The sequence below is a fragment of the Equus quagga genome, chromosome 18, assembly GCF_021613505.1.
Source record: "Equus quagga isolate Etosha38 chromosome 18, UCLA_HA_Equagga_1.0, whole genome shotgun sequence".
NCBI classification, from domain to species: Eukaryota; Metazoa; Chordata; class Mammalia; order Perissodactyla; family Equidae; genus Equus; species Equus quagga.
In genome coordinates, this window is record NC_060284.1 from 14,975,162 (window position 1) to 14,991,009 (window position 15,848).

General features: G+C 39.2%; 1 protein-coding gene across 1 annotated transcript; it reads right to left on the bottom strand.

The window, feature by feature from the left end:
* Window positions 1–6,127: 6,127 nt before the first annotated feature.
* LOC124229945 (alpha-(1,6)-fucosyltransferase-like) lies at window positions 6,128–8,529 on the bottom strand. The gene has a single exon (XM_046645514.1). It carries the CDS (start codon window positions 8,150–8,152, stop codon window positions 6,425–6,427), a length of 1,728 nt encoding a protein of 575 aa, XP_046501470.1. The 5' UTR covers window positions 8,153–8,529; the 3' UTR covers window positions 6,128–6,424.
* Window positions 8,530–15,848: the final 7,319 nt, after the last annotated feature.

The window sequence follows — 15,848 nt, forward strand, 5'->3', positions numbered from 1 at the left end:
TATATACTGTCACAATCCTCTAAGATGAAATAGTTATAAGCTGTCTCTGTTATAAGATGGAGGTTTACCCAGGGTGACAACTTCTCCTTTATTCCACCAATTTTATGGCAGTGGTTTCCAAACAATGGCTGGAGTAAGTAGAAGAAACGTCAGCCCAGAGCTCTTAGGTAGTTATGCCTTTGGATTCATTATCTCCTTCATACAGTTTGAAAGCCCTAACACAGCTGTTAGAAATCCTTACAAATATCATGCTAATTCTATATGTTTGGGGATGGGGTCCAGGAAACTGCATTTTGACACATCCTCCAGATGTTTCCAATGGAGGTGAATCTTGGACCCTTACATTGAGGTCTCTGAAGGTCCTGACCGTACACTAGGAAGGAACAATGGGTGTGGCTTCAAGAACTCAGGATCCATCAAGGTAAACAGAGATGTGAAAGAGATCGCTAGTACAATTAGGTAAGTGCTAAAATGGATATGGGTAGTGTGGGAAAAAGTGATAGATGACAGCAGGATTTCCTTTTTTTTTTTTTTTTGAGGAAGATTAGCCCTGAGCTAACTACTGCCAATCCTCCTCTTTTTGCTGAGGAAGACTGGCCCTGAGCTAATGCCCATCTTCCTCTACTTTATATGTGGGATGCCTACCACAGCATGGCGTGCCAAGCAGTGCCATGTCTGCACCCGGGATCCAAACAGGCGAACCCCGGGCTGCTGAAGCGGAACGTGTGCACTTAACCGCTGTGCCACTGGGCTGGCCCCAGGATTTCTTTTAATTACACTAATGTGGGCAATTTTCTAAACATAACTTGGTATGCTAGAAGAATTTATCATCATAGAGAAATAGACTTCCCACGTGGCACATTATGGATTAGCCCAGGTGATGGTTTTGCCTCATGCAAACCATGCAGTTTATATTGCAGTATTTGAGGCTTACCCTTGATGCAAATAAATATTGCCTATTTATCTTACCATGATTAGGTATTTTCTCCTTTTCTAGTTTTGCAGGTGAGGATCCTCTGAAACTATGGTTTTAAAGAACATTTTTGCTTTTAGTAGAATGGAATGGACGTGCATGATAAGAAGTTACTCTCAATGGGAGTAACTTCAGTGCGTGCTGTGGTTTTGATTATGGAAAAGCTAAGCTTAGAAAAATGCTACTTGAATTCTCATCTAGATTTCTCTTTTAGCAAGTTCCTTTCATGTAGGGGGTAGAGCGTAGAACATGATTCATGCTTCATTATTTTATTTTATGTCATGTAAAAATATGTGGGAAATAATGTTTATGATTTTGAAAAATTATAGATCTGGGACTGGCCCCATGGCCTAGTGGTTAAGTTTGGTGCAGGTTTGGTTCCCGGGTGCAGACCTACACCACTCATCGTTGGCTGTGCTGTGGTGGCATCCCACACACAAAATAGAGGAAGACTGGCACAGATGTTAGCTCAGGATGACTCTTCCTCAGCAGGAAGAAAAAAAATTATAGATCTAATGAATTAGTTTAGCTTTGAAAAACTAGTTTCTCTAAAAGTTAGAATTTCTACCCTCTTGTGGTTCAGATAGTTTATTATAAAAAGAATTTTGTTTTGATTTTATTTTAACAGCTTTCCAGTGAAAAGTAAACAAATATAAAAATGAAACGAAGACTTACTTCCCCATAAAACAAAACACTTCCTCTACTGCAGTGGCACTGGAGAAAAATGAGGAAATAAAATCCTGCAGATTTAAGGAGTGGTCGAAGAAACGTGAGACACGTTAGCTTTGGGAGAAGGATAATGAGAACATTGTGGCCGTCTTCCTGCAATGTTCTTCCCTCCTCTCCACTCCTTCCTCTCCTGGCTCGCTCTTCTCTACTCAGCCTCAATCCATGGGGGATCCTCAGGCCTCGGATTGGGCGCCTATCCCCTACTCTACCCTCTTAGATGACTCCTTTTTTCTCGTGGCTTTACACATCTTGATATTGACAACTCCCACATTTGTATGTCCAGTTTGGACCTCTCTTCTGAGCTCTATACTCAGATATTCAACTGCTTCCTTGACATCTCCATTTAGTGTCTCAAAAACTTAACACATCTAGGATGCAACTTTAGATTTTTCTTAAAAGTCTTACTTCCTCAATTTTCTCTGACAGGAAGCAGCTTAAATTCAACTCACTGCTCCTTCACCTACTGTGTCTAATTCAGTAGCAACTCCCCTTCATTGTATCTCCAAAAATAGCTCCCGAATATGTCCACTCTGTCCAGCTTCACTGTCACCTGTTTCATCCACGCCTCATTTCTCCCCTGGGCTGTGGCCACAGGCTCTGCCGCTTTCCCTTCTTCCCCTCCTGCCCTGCTCCGATTTGTGTTTTACACAGTAATGAGAGGGCTCTGAAAATGTTTACTGTAGGACAGGAGTGCTCAGCTTTCATTAAATGGAAATGTCAACATCTCATTTCTTTTCTTCTCTGGAAGGGTTTGACATTGTTTTTTCTGTCTTTGAGGAAAGGGACACTGGGTTTTGGATGATTCACCTTCTGCTAAAGGGCCCGCAGTCTACTGTGAAAGAGCTAGGAGGAAGGAGGTGGCAAGAGGGAGAAGTTTCACAGGTGTAGACTAACGGCTATGAGAGAGAGAGAGAGAGAGAGAGAGAGAGAGGGAGAGTGTGTGTGTGTTGGGGAAGGAGGAGAGAAAGAAAGATGTCTTTGGAGGCCCAAACAGAGGAGGATTGTGTCTTGTTTTCCTGCAGGCACATTATGGGTAGATGGAATGTATAGACCGATGGGAACAAAAGCCTTCAGAACTGTCCTGGTCTCATCATGGCGCATATGCAGTAAGACCCACAGTGAGGGGTGGTGTTTGAGCACCCGAGACCCTTGTGGAAGCTTGAGTCATTGACTAGAGACCACCAGCCTTCATGGAACCAGCGCTTCCATCCCCTGTTTGTTTCTATCATCAGAGTTGGTGAGAATTTTGTCAGCAATCTTGCCTGTTGTTGTCCAGCAGGAGTGTCACCCCATCAGCCTGAACCTCTGGCTTATTCTTGGGGGTGCCTTACTCCCAGGCTCTTTTTGGCAATGACATGACCCACACGAATGAGCCTTAGAAAAGAGAGGTGGGCTCTTGGACGCCTGGGGGATGGTGGGGGGCATCCTTGCTTCTGTAGTTGCTGACCTGAACCAGTACAAGACCTTGGCTGGGACATGGGCAAATGACCCCTTCTGCTCCATGTTAGTGGGATCACGTCATTCGCCTTCAACCTCTTTCCAGTAGCATCCAGAGCCCTGCCCACCTCACTGCCATGCTGCCCCAGCTCTGTGCTCTGGTTTTGTGGAATGTTCCGTTCACTTCCAAGCTCTTACGTTTCTTAAAGCTTTTTCTCTGTTTTGATCACCCTTCCTCCTATTTGCACGGCCAGGTCCTTGCCATCCTTCAGTTATTAGGTTAAATGCCACTTCTCTGGAGAAGCATTTTTTTTTTTAAGAAGATTTTATTTTTTATTTTTTATTTTTTTTTATTTTTTCCTTTTTCTCCCCAAAGCCCCCCAGTACATAGTTGTATATTCTTCGTTGTGGGTCCTTCTAGTTGTAGCACGTGGGATGCTGCCTCAGCGTGGTCTGACGAGCAGTGCCATGTCCGTGCCCAGGATTCGAACCAACGAAATCACTGGGCCGCCTGCAGCGGAGCGCGCGAACTTAACCACTCGGCCACGGGGCCAGCCCCTGGAGAAGCATTTTTTGACCTTCTTCCTCCCCTTGTTCTCTGTATTCTTGATTTCAGATCCATCATGACACATCGTCATTTGTAATTATTTTGTGAGTGTGTTTTTATTCTATATTCTCCACTTGAATATCAGCTTCTTGGGGATGAGATTGCTCCTGTCTTTCTCCCTCTTGTATCCCCAACATTTAGCATGGAGGCTGGGATGTATTTAGCACTAAAAAAATAATTATTGATGAGGAACTTAAGCAAATTTGTGTTGAGTGACTACTGTGTGCTCAGTCGCAGGAAATGGATTGCCTCACCCAATCCTCAGCAAGCCCCCGAGGCAGGTCATGATTATCTCCATTTTAAAGATGAAGAAACAAGTCCAGAGAAATCAAATATCTTGCTGTAAGGCACATATTTGGTTAGTGGCAAAGAGAGGATTTGAATCCAGTTTTAAGTCCTAAGCTCTCTCCAAAATTGATCCTGTTAATACTTTACCAGAGCAATGTTCTGAGTCACTCAGCTGAAGAAAGTTGTGGAGGGGATTAAAGCCCAGAGAACAAGGTTATGGATTCAGTGAACTGCTCTCATCAGCCTGAGAAAGGGAACAGCAACTCAGAGGTCAGACCAAGAAGTAAATCCACACGGCAAGGAGATGGATTTTAGGTTAGAAACCATACGCTGCAGGATATTAGTGGTTCTTTAGGTTAAAAAGATTATAATTGGTAAGAAGTCTAGAGTTTTAAAAATAAACAACTGAAATTTACTTCTAGAGGCTGGAGTTCTAAGATCAGGTTGCCAGCATGGTTGGGGTGGTGAGAGCCGTCTTCCAGATTGTAGACGGCAATCTCCTCCTGTCTCGTTTCTATCCTCACATCACAGAGGGGGTCAAGTCTGGATTTTTAAAAAACATTGTAGTCACTAGCATAAGTTCTTGCTGGTTTGACTGAGAAAAAAATTAAGAAGAGAAAGGTCCTGACCATTTCTTGGAGAATGAGGACTGGCCTTAGAAATCCTTCAAAATTTCTTCTGGTTAAAGTGATTTCGTGGTTTAATTGTTTTGACCTGGGCAGTGGGTATTTGTTTCTGGAGTCATTATTGTTTAGTTCATGTTTCAGAAAACTGTAAAGGGGTGATTGCTGTGTTCTTTAGGCTTTTCTTTTTTAAACAGTATGAAACAGAAATTAAAAAAAGTAGCAGCTTGTTATCAAATGCTCTGTGTACCATTTATTGTTTGAAAATGTCATGAGCATTTGAGGTTTCATGGAGCATGGAATCTCATCATTAACCATTTTTAAGACTCTGAGATACTTGGGTCCTGAGAAATAAATTGGCAAGTTTGATTGCTTCACAAGTTGCATTTCTGGACTAGAACTCTAATTCATATGCCAAAAGGTGAGTTTATGGAGATGATTACACATTCCCTGAGTAGATTCCCTACGTGATTCTTTTCTGTACGTAAGAGTGGTAAGTTTCAACATATTAACTTATGAGTTGATGGATAGGGAATATTTGTGAGGCTTCTGTCAATATTAAACCAAAGTAAGACTATTTGTAACTGTGGTGATTTAAAAAATGAAATCAATCATGTTCCTTCCCAGAGGATCAAATATTCGTTTGTAATCGGGACATGTTCATTGAATTCCTCTTTAAATGGGGTCCAAGGAAGTTCTGATGTAGGAAGGTACACTGACTGAAATAGAGACGGGTGACATTTTCAAGAGTGATCATTCTAAAATTCTGTGGAGTATGGGGCTCTCCTTTTTGACTTTCTTGATATACATTATTAATGACCTTGGTTTAATCTTTTAAAATAAGTTAATTAGCTTCCAGAAAGATTCCTCCAGGTGATTTAATATGTGTTTCACTGGTTAGAAGGAGACCTCCCAACCCTCCACATCCCCAAGTTGCCCAGTATGGCAGAAGTGAAGTCACTGGACACTTTTTTTATTTACCTTGGCTGACCAGTAGGTGGCACGGCCTGCCCTGCTGCTACCTCAAGTCTATCTTCCTCTTCCCTGAACCTGAATAGCAAGTCAAAAAGTATTTGTTGTATTTTTTTTTTTTCTCTGTTTAAAATTTATTTTTTGTTATCAAAGAGAAATGTCCAGAAACACTGAGTACTAAAGAACCTGTTCATGGCATTGTTTTACAAAAGTTCCTAATGGAGTGTGAATATTTTATTTTTTGATGTATCCTTCACTTATTAATAATGAGGTGGATGAACTGATGCAATTACTTAAAAAAAAAAACCAGACAAAAACATCCATTCTCATTCTGAATCTGTTGATTGGAGTGAATTCAGCGGTTACAATACCACCACTGGCTAAGAATCAACCTCCCCACAGCAGGGAGCTATGCGGGTCTTCTCGTTAGGTCACATAGGTCTCTCGGATATAGGCACCATGTTTGAAGTCTCACACAAAATGTCTGTGTCACTTAAATTACACAATGTGGCAGTGTTTATTTCATGGGGACATAATCTTGAAAGAAGGGGCAAAGTAGAAAATCTGTTTGCATGTTATATGTGAGTACATTATTGGACTGTGCATGGGTTTGAGGGCATTGCAGCCCTTGTTAAAGAGGAATTCCACCAATGAGGCATCTGTCAGTTCCTAGTTGCTCCTGGTGCTGAGGGTGTCTACTCATTTAAGCATGTGTTAGGTCAGGGCCTTCTTCTTCTATTGTTTGGCTCAAATGGTTTGAACTGAGTTTGGTTGTTCTTTTCTTCCATCTAAGCTTTATTTCTCAGCCTCAGGATATGTGAGGTACTTGACCGTTTCTATCTTCTCTTGGACTTTGTAGGAGGGATACAGCCCCGTCCTTCCCAGTTTTCTGTTGACACCTTTAGAATAGCCATCCCAATGATTTCCAGCCACACCAATGATATCTCCAGGTTCCATGGGGCTTTCATCTGCAGTTCGAGGTTGGTGAGGATAAATGGCAATCTGGTTGTGGGCATTTTGGCCCCCAAAATAGTAGATGTCATCCAAAGAATGGAAGTTTGCAGAGGCATCAGGATGCAGTGTTTGCATGATTTCATAAGCAACTCGACAGACCTGGGATGAAAAAGTACACACTAGGAAGTCTGCCTGGGAGAGAAAGTGTATATCCAGGATCACATCCCGAAGTGAAGTTTCTGTATATCGGTTCTGTAGTCCAGCTGACCAAGAGATAGAGTTATCACTAATAAATTCATAACTGGGGTACTTTGTTTTTGCCACCTTTAATAAAGAAGGGTCATCCGTGGCCAGATACACTCTTTTTTTATCCACTTGCATTCTGCGAGCAAGAAGCTGAAAATGTTCTTCAACGTGCACCATGTATTCCTCAATGGGATGGAAGGCTGCTTCGGTTCCCACTTTGTCTGTGCGTCTGACATGGACTCCAATAACTGGATGTTTGAAGCCAAGCTTCTTGGTGGCCTCTTCTATTTCCTTTTCCAACCAAGGTTGTGGGCGGATCAAGTATTTGACAAATTGGGACACCCACCACACTGCAGGATCACCATGGACTCGCACAAGTCGATCTGCAAGGTCTTCTGGTACAGCCAGAGGTAAATATGGAGGACGAGGATGAAGACTGTCTACAATGGGGAGCTCAACCACCTGAACGTTTTTGTCCTTTACTTCACCTGACCAGTGTCCAGTGGAGACACCAGATCTGTCTGTGCAGGTCTCACTTACAGGTCTAAACACAGTTTCCCAGCCACCAGTAGCATAGCGCCAATTCTGAGATTCCAAGATGAGCGTTCGCTGGGTGCCATATGCAATCATGAAGCAGTAGACCACATGATGGAGTTGACAGCCATAGCCACAGCCTTTGTTGATATTACACACTAGCTTCTTGGCTTTGCTGCAGTCCTTGGGATTCTGAAGATACGTTATTCTCCGCTGAACCAGCTCTGTCAGATCTTTGGCCTCTTTTTCCCGCCAGTCACCTGCTCCATCTGTTTGACTGAGGTAGTATAGATCTGTCATTACAGACCTTTCATGATGTCCCAAATCTGACAGAAATTCATCTGCATGTCTTTGGAGTTCATCTCCTTCTAAATTCTTTAATTTCTTCAATTCACTTTGCAGGAAAAACCAGAGCTCTTTAACTCCATTTTCAATCCTCCTCCTTAGGATTTCATGATCCTTCCCCAGACCATTTCTAGTTTGTTTCTTATAATTTTCAATCTGTTCTTTGGCCTTCACAAGCTGTTCTTCTAAAGCACGAACCCTTCCTGAAGCTGGACCCTGATCAATAGGGCCTTCTGGTATCCGTAAAGATTCAGCCATTCGCCTCAAGTCTTCATTTTGTTGTTTTAAGCGTTCTAGTTTTGCCAGAATCTTGGACAGTTCTCGGCTAGAGTGATCAGGGTGGTCATTATCTCGTACCAAGTGACCACCTATATAAAACAGCAAGGTCCCCCAGGCAAAAAGAATGAGCATAATCCAACGCCAAGAACCACTCCATGGCCGCATTTTCAGATTTTCAACTCACTCCCCTGGCTTCCTGGAGCTCAAAGAACGTAAAACATTGTAACTGTTTCTAGCTACTGCAAAGGTAGTAGCCTTCTGTTGTTTCAACACATGATGCTTCAGACAAATTAGTCTCTCTGGTAGTCCTGTGGTGACTCTTTCCAAGTGATCCTCCTGGTGGTATGAGCAGGAAGCTTTATTGTTCTGTGCTTCATGGAGTCTACATGCTGAATTGGTTCAGTTAATCAATAAAGGCAATCGAGTACTTTATTTTGAATGAAAATACCATCAGAGTCATGGGTGCTCTCTTAGCAAAAGCAGCAACCCGCTCGGACTCGGGAAATTCCTGGCGCCCGCGGTGCAGAGTAGTGGGCCGAAGAGCTAGCTTGGACCAGCCCGGACGGCGAGCTGAGCCGGAGGCTGTTGTATTCTTCTATGTATTCTGGCTTGTCTAGTCTGATTTTTGAGCTCATCTGTGATTCCACTAAAGATAGTCCCTTGACAGCTAAAGTGTCTTGGATACCCAGATAGCTTCTCGGAATCTTGGGGATTATATCGTGTGGCCTCGGAGAGTATTCAGAGCGAATGACTAATTCTACAAAACCAACCAAGCTTCCTCCAGACCTGAGAGGCAGAGAAATGACTGAGCACCGAAGTCCTGCAGAGGTGATTGTGGTTAATATCCTGTGAAAATTTTAGACGGCTTCCTACCAAGCATAAAATTAAATAGGTACATTAAAAACTCTAAGACCTCATTCACGACTTCAAAACCCTTAAATAAGGTTTGAGCAAACAGTTAATTGTGAATTTGTTCTTTGTCTGAATAAATAAAGTAAGTGGAGCTTCTTTGCGTTTAGTAATTAATGTTACGTGGATGATTCACATCCTGAGAAGACCTTGTTTTCATTGAGATAGAATTCTGGCCAGACATTGATTCGAATATTACTGTTTCAACAGCTGTCATTGAACTGACTTTTTCTTCTTTCTGATGTTTTTCACATTTAAGTAATTTACCAACACTTTTGAGCTACATTACTTTGTACTTATCATGGGATATTTTCCCCTTATTTATTGTGTATTAGCTCTATTATCACCCAGTGTTACTTGGGAGACTCATTAACTATAGTTGAATAATATTTATTAGAAATAAGAGTTTTTAAAATTGGTATTGTAATAGTTTCCTATAATTATAACATAGTACCGCTTCCTCATAGACCATACTTGTCAATTCAAGTCCAGGGTCTATATGAATGAATTCCTGCTGCTGGATGAGGTAGAGTTGACCCTGAGAGAAGCAGCTGAATCACAAATCAATATCCTTAATTCTTAATGTTTTCTCTGGGCTTTATAACTGGTCATGGTACAATAGAGGCTTATAGGGACGAGCAGAGATGTAAAAGCAGAAGGGAAGTTGAAAGGAATCAACTGGCTTCTGGAGAATGTCCCTTTACTAAAGCTACTGAAAGCCCTGTTGTAAACATTGATCTTATTTTAAACATCCAAATTCTTCATGTTGCTTTGATAATAAGAATTTCATAATCTATGGAGCTTAGTAATTGATTCCAGGAATAGCATGAACAACAAAGTGGTGAATGTTCAACATTAAACTATTATTAGATTCCTTAACATTGCTGACTTGTGGCTCATTTCTGCACCACCATGTCTCTGTCCACAGTGGTTTATTAGGTATGGCATGTTCCTCCTAATTGGAACCAAATATTCCAACCAAATGTTGGCTTGGATTTCAGTAGCCTGTGACAGACCATGTTCTCCTGACTGACAGTTACAAGAATCTATCTATGTGCTTCATTTTCCGTGGATCTGGAGGATTATGGCTCATCTTTTCGAGGGCACAAACAATTTCCACTTTGAGCATCAGTTTCAATTGCCCTGGAGAGAGTGTTCCTCCCTGATGGATGTTCTTGGATCTCTCATTGTCCCAGGACCCTTCTAAGGTAAATTTTATATCAATCATCCTATTAGTCAGGATTCAGTTACAGAGAACAGAATTTGTGGTAGCTATTTTAAGCAGAAGGGGATGTCTTATGGGTTATTAAATAGGGCCCCAAATTGTTGGAAGGATTCAAAAGAAGACTCTAAGCTGAGGAGGTAGACCCTAGAATGAATTTCCAAAGCCTTGCTGCCCAACTGTGTTACTAAAGGAGCTGCTGCCATGGTCAGGAAGCTGCTTCTGCTAAATTGGTACCAACTTGGGGCCATACCCCTTCTGCTCTATCGGCACCAGGGCAAATGATGCCACATGTCCTGCCACTCTCACAATTAACCTGGTTCTGAATTCAAGTCTTGAGTGCATGTGATTGGCATCATTTAAGTCATATCCAGAAGACATAGCTGCAAGGGAACTCGGGGGAGAAAAGCTTTTTGGGCCCTATGGTGTCAGAAGGATACTACAATGAGCTTGGAATTGCTGTTGAGCATAGTAATCTACAGTATTTGCCGCTGTCAATAATCTAGATTTGAGTCAGACCAGCCAAAACTTACTCCCCTAGTTGGTAAAAATCCATCCAGCTTTTTTTTGACATGTTAGCAAGCAGATGGCCAGAACATATAGATTGGTAAACTATTTTTCCTTTATGCTGTCATGCTTCTACTTTTAAATAAAATCAGTGATTTAATGAATAAGAAATAACTAACGTCTTTTGTTGAGGCCTATGCGAAAGCTGGTGAAACATTGGACGTGAGATAAAACAATACCACCCAAGCAGACCCTATTGCCTTAAGACAAAATCCAGCTACATTAGAGGATTTTATTCTCGAAGACATGAAGTCAAAGTGGGCTTCATAGATTAATTGTTGAGTTGTGCGGCATGAGGCAACTTGTTGGCATGCTCCTTTCTCTGCATTTCTTCTTGGTAATATGGCGTATATTGAGTTGCTTTAGTTGGGGACTCAGTGAGGGAGCAACCATCCACTGTGTTTACTTCCCTTACTGGGTGATTGAAATGTTCCAGTTTTCTTACTTTTCCTTTAAAAAATTCATTTGTTCCTATACACATGGTGGTTCACTTCAAACAATTTTGTTAGGCTTACTTCATTATTATAGAGTATCTCAGTGCAAAGGATGTAGACAAATCATGTTAAAGAACTAATAGGGTGTTAATTGGTCTAAATGAGCAAATGGCTTTTTCGCCTCCCTCTTGTCCATGCTAAAGCATTTTCCCAATGCATTACATATTTACTTTCCAAATTGGATTTTACAAGCAATGCTAAACGGTAGTGGTATTTTCCTTTATTTGTGCTGAGAACTGGTCTAAGTGAGTGCTTATTCTCCTTTAATTATTTTAGTCCTTGACTCTAAATTACTATAATTCCATCCCTGATTGCTCGTTGAGGCACTAGTTCAGCCATTCTCATAATAGTTATTTTCACTTTTGTTTTTTTAATTTTTAAATTTTTTATCATGTTCATTTTAAAAATTGTAGGTAATTAATGTTTTAAATATTCCATATGCTGAGACATTCATGCTTCAGCAAATCTCTTGGCTCTAAGATATAAAGGTGAGTGGAAATATCATTGCTGTGTCATTCAATGTACCACAGAAGAAGCTTGCACTTACAATGTCATTTAGGCAAGAAGATGTTGTAGAATGTATAACATTTTCAGTTTTTGGAAATGTCTTGGATTTTCAAAGCCTATTCCTCTTGCAACATGGTGATAAAAGTCTCTTGTATCTAAAAGCATCAGATTCCTTTTTCTTCTTTTTCCAAGTTCAGATTCTTTCATCATCTGAGAGAAATAGTTAATGCATGTAAACATATCTAATTAAGTAATACATTGAAGAACAGTAGAGAAAAATGGCTCATAATGGGAGACAATATTGCTTAGTTGGTAAAGAAATGGGTTGGAGTCATACAGACTTGGGTGCTAGACTAGTTCCACCACCTACAGGTTGGAGAAATTACTTAATTTCTTCAATATCCCATTTCTTCATCTCTTAAATGGGAATAATAATATCTACTTGTTGTGAGGTCCTTGTAAGGGTTACATTAGATAATATACCTAAAGCACTTAGCATGTGATCTGGAGCATAGTGAATATTTAACAAACTTTTTATCATTGTTGTTCCAGGCAGACATTGAGCTTTCACAAGCTGGTGGAGAGGTTTCTGAATATCACAGTAACTAGTTAGAAACACCTGATTTCTCTTCTCCCACCTTCTCATTTAAATAATCTTGAAGAATATGGAAAACGAGAACATTCAGCAACAATCTGCTCTACTTGAGAAGGACTTGCACAAGAGATAACATAAATTTTCCGGAAAAAGTAACCTAAATTGATTCCATGTGAGTAGAAAACCTGAATAGTTCAGTAACCATGGAGGAATTCCCCTTACCTCCCAAATGACTCTACATGCAGATAGTAAGAAAAGGTGAGTTTTTCAAGTTTTGGGAAAAGAGAAATTCTATTTATAGAAATGGTTGCAGAGCATTGAGACATCAGGCTAAAAATTTTGTCAATTAATTTACAAATGTAGTATAATGCTCACATAAAAGTTGATGAAATATTTCGAATACTTGAACAGAGATTTGGGTACAAAGATGATCACCATGATGGAATATCATTAAAATACTGTATTCAAAAGACATTTAATGTCATGAGTAAATGTATAATGTTTAGTGAAAAGGGAACACACAGCTTTATACTCAGCAGGATCAATTTTTTTAGTAAAAAATATAAAAGAGAGGTAATAATGTAAATATTAACGATAGTAAAATCTGGGTGGTACAATTGTGGGTGACTTATGTGTTCTTCCTTGTGCCTTTGTCTACTTTACAAATTCTCTACAATGATTATATGTTATTTCTATATTCTGAAAAGGAACAGTATTCAAAAAGAAGGAAGTGGCTATATCAAAATGTAGGCATGAAGGATATAATTAAATTAACAATGTTTATGAATAAAAGACTGGTTAGACAATTTCACCTGGCTAACTTGTCCTCAGAAAGCTTTGGGAAGTTCTTCCCCTAATTTTCTGTTCTTCGTTTTCTATTTAGCCCCTTAAAAAATTAACAAAATTATTTTATTGAGGTCATATTGGCTTATAACATTGTGTAAATTTCAGGTGTACATTATTATAAATCAGTTTCTGTATAGACTGCATTGTGTTCACCACCAATAGTCTAGTTGTTTTTAAATTTTTATTCATTTATTTATATATTTATTTATTGAGGTCATACTGGTTTATAACACCGTGTAATTTCAGGTGTACATTATTATATATCAGTGTCTATATAGACTGCATTGTGTTCACCACCAATAGTCTAGTCTTTATCCATCACCATACATATGTGCCCTTTTACCCCTTTCACCCTTTCCCCATCCCCTTACCCTCTAGTAAGCACTAATCTATTCTCCTTATCTATGTATTTGTTTATCTTCCACATATGAGTGAAATCACACGGTGTTTATCTTTCTCTGTCTGGCTTATTTTGCTTAGCATAATACCCTCAAGGTCTATCTATGTTGTCTCAAATGGAACGATTTTGTCTTTTTTATGACTGAGTAGTATTCCATTGTATACATACACCACATCTTCTTTATCCATTCATGAGTTGCTGGGCACTTGGGTTGCTTCCACGTCTTGGCTACTGTGATGAACATAGGGACGCGTAAGTCTGTTTGTATTTTTGATTTCATGTTCTTTGGATAAATACCCCCATGAAAAAAATTTTTTTCCACAAATGAATTGCATTTGCTAGATGCTGTGGAGGAAACTAATTTGGAATATAGCACTGTTCTCAAGGTGATGTTTTAATGTTGATGGGCTTTCTGTTTTAATTTTTTTGTCTGCTTCCCATAATGTGACAGAAATGGAAGAAGGCTGGTTTACTGAAAATTCAATAGCAACTAACTTCCGTCAAAAGTTTAAGGTAGTACACAAAAATTCAATAAATTAATTAGAAAATACTATTAGACATTTGAAAAATGATTTAATACAGGAAACAGAAAAATTTTATGTGCTAAGTTGGATTTTATGTTCCAAACTAACAAATTGAATTTGAGCTTTGAAGGTATCTCTCTGCACATAACAGACACTCAAATAGTATGTGAAAAAAATAAATGAATTTGTTTGAAAATTTTATTAATTTATACTCCACTCATCTCATGCTCCCAAGAGATTTCATCTAGAAGGATTCTAGAGTACTCATTTTCCCTTTTGTTCTTAGTGGTAACAGATAATATTCTCATCACTGTGTAAGATCATTGTAACTTTCTCAATATTTTATATTGTTTAAAATTCATTTATATTACTTGAATTTCAAAATTGTTTGGTTGTATAAGGATTATTCAGAGACTCTATTAGGAATTTGTGGATAATATTGGTCGCAAGTATTAATTAAATATTAGTAATAAATATATTAATTTTAGATGTTGCTTCATTGAGAGGAAAGAAGAAAATGCTATTTATTATTTATAAATAATAAACATAATATTTAATAAATAATAATTTATTAGTAATATATTAATAAAATATTTAGATTCTGAAAGCATTGTTAAGGGAAAAAAATCACTTGAGACTTTAATACCCAAAGATAAAAACTGTTACTATTTTGGAGGGCACACTTCCAATAATATTCCTATTTGTTTACTTGTGTATTTCAACAAGTTGTGATTGTACTCTAGATATTGATTTAGATCTGGATGTTTTCATTTAACAATAGAGAAGATGTTTCTGATGTCATAAATGTTCTTCTACAAGATGATTTTAATGATTAAATATTATTCCCTCTGATGACTGTGTCATAATTTATATTCACTGAAAATTAAGGTTTTTAAAGTAGTTTGCTAGTGTTATAAATAATATAGTGGTAGAGTTTTTCTTTTTCCCTTTAAAGGAATTCAAAATCCCTTAAAGATAGTCACATACAAAAAAAAATCCATCAATTTATCATCAGAAAAATATGATTTTTAAATTACTTATTTTACCTAAAAAAGTTAAACTGTAAAACAGAAAACCTGATTTGTATTATATTTATTTTTTAAATTTATAGACGGCTAAGGAAGAGACTTGAGGGAGGTAAAAGAGAACCGATTCTAAGGTATATCAGCAATTACAGAAAGGCCAATCGGAAAGAAGGATATGGTAGGCAGTCTTGTAAGTTGATTCCCAGTGATCCCCACCCGTTGGTGTTCGTGCCCTCGTGTGCCCATCTTCTCCTCTCGAGTGTGGGCTGGGCTTGATGACTTAGTTCTAGACAATAGACTATGGCAAAGGTGACAGTCGGTCACTTCTGTGATTGAGTTATAAAATATTGTGACTTCCATCTTGCTAGCAGATCCTTTCTGTTGTCTTCTTGGCTTGTATGCTTTGATGAATGAAGCAAGCTGCCATGTGGGAGAGACACACGTGGCAGGAAAGTGAGAGAAACCTCTGGCCAACAGCCAGCAAAAACTGAGGTCTTTAATTCAACAGCCTGTAAGGAACTTAATGCTGCTAACAACCAATGAGCGAGCTTTGGAAGTCCATCTTCCCCCAGCTGAAACTTCAGATGAGACTGCAAATCCTGGGCCAACCCTTGACTGAGAGCCCATGAAGCAGAGGATCCAGATAAGTTGTGCCCAGACTCACAACCCCCGGAAATTGTGAGATAATAAATGTGCATTGTTTTAAGCTGCTAAGTTTTGTGGTAAATTGTTATGCAGCAATAGAATGTAATACAGATTTGGCTAGAAAGAA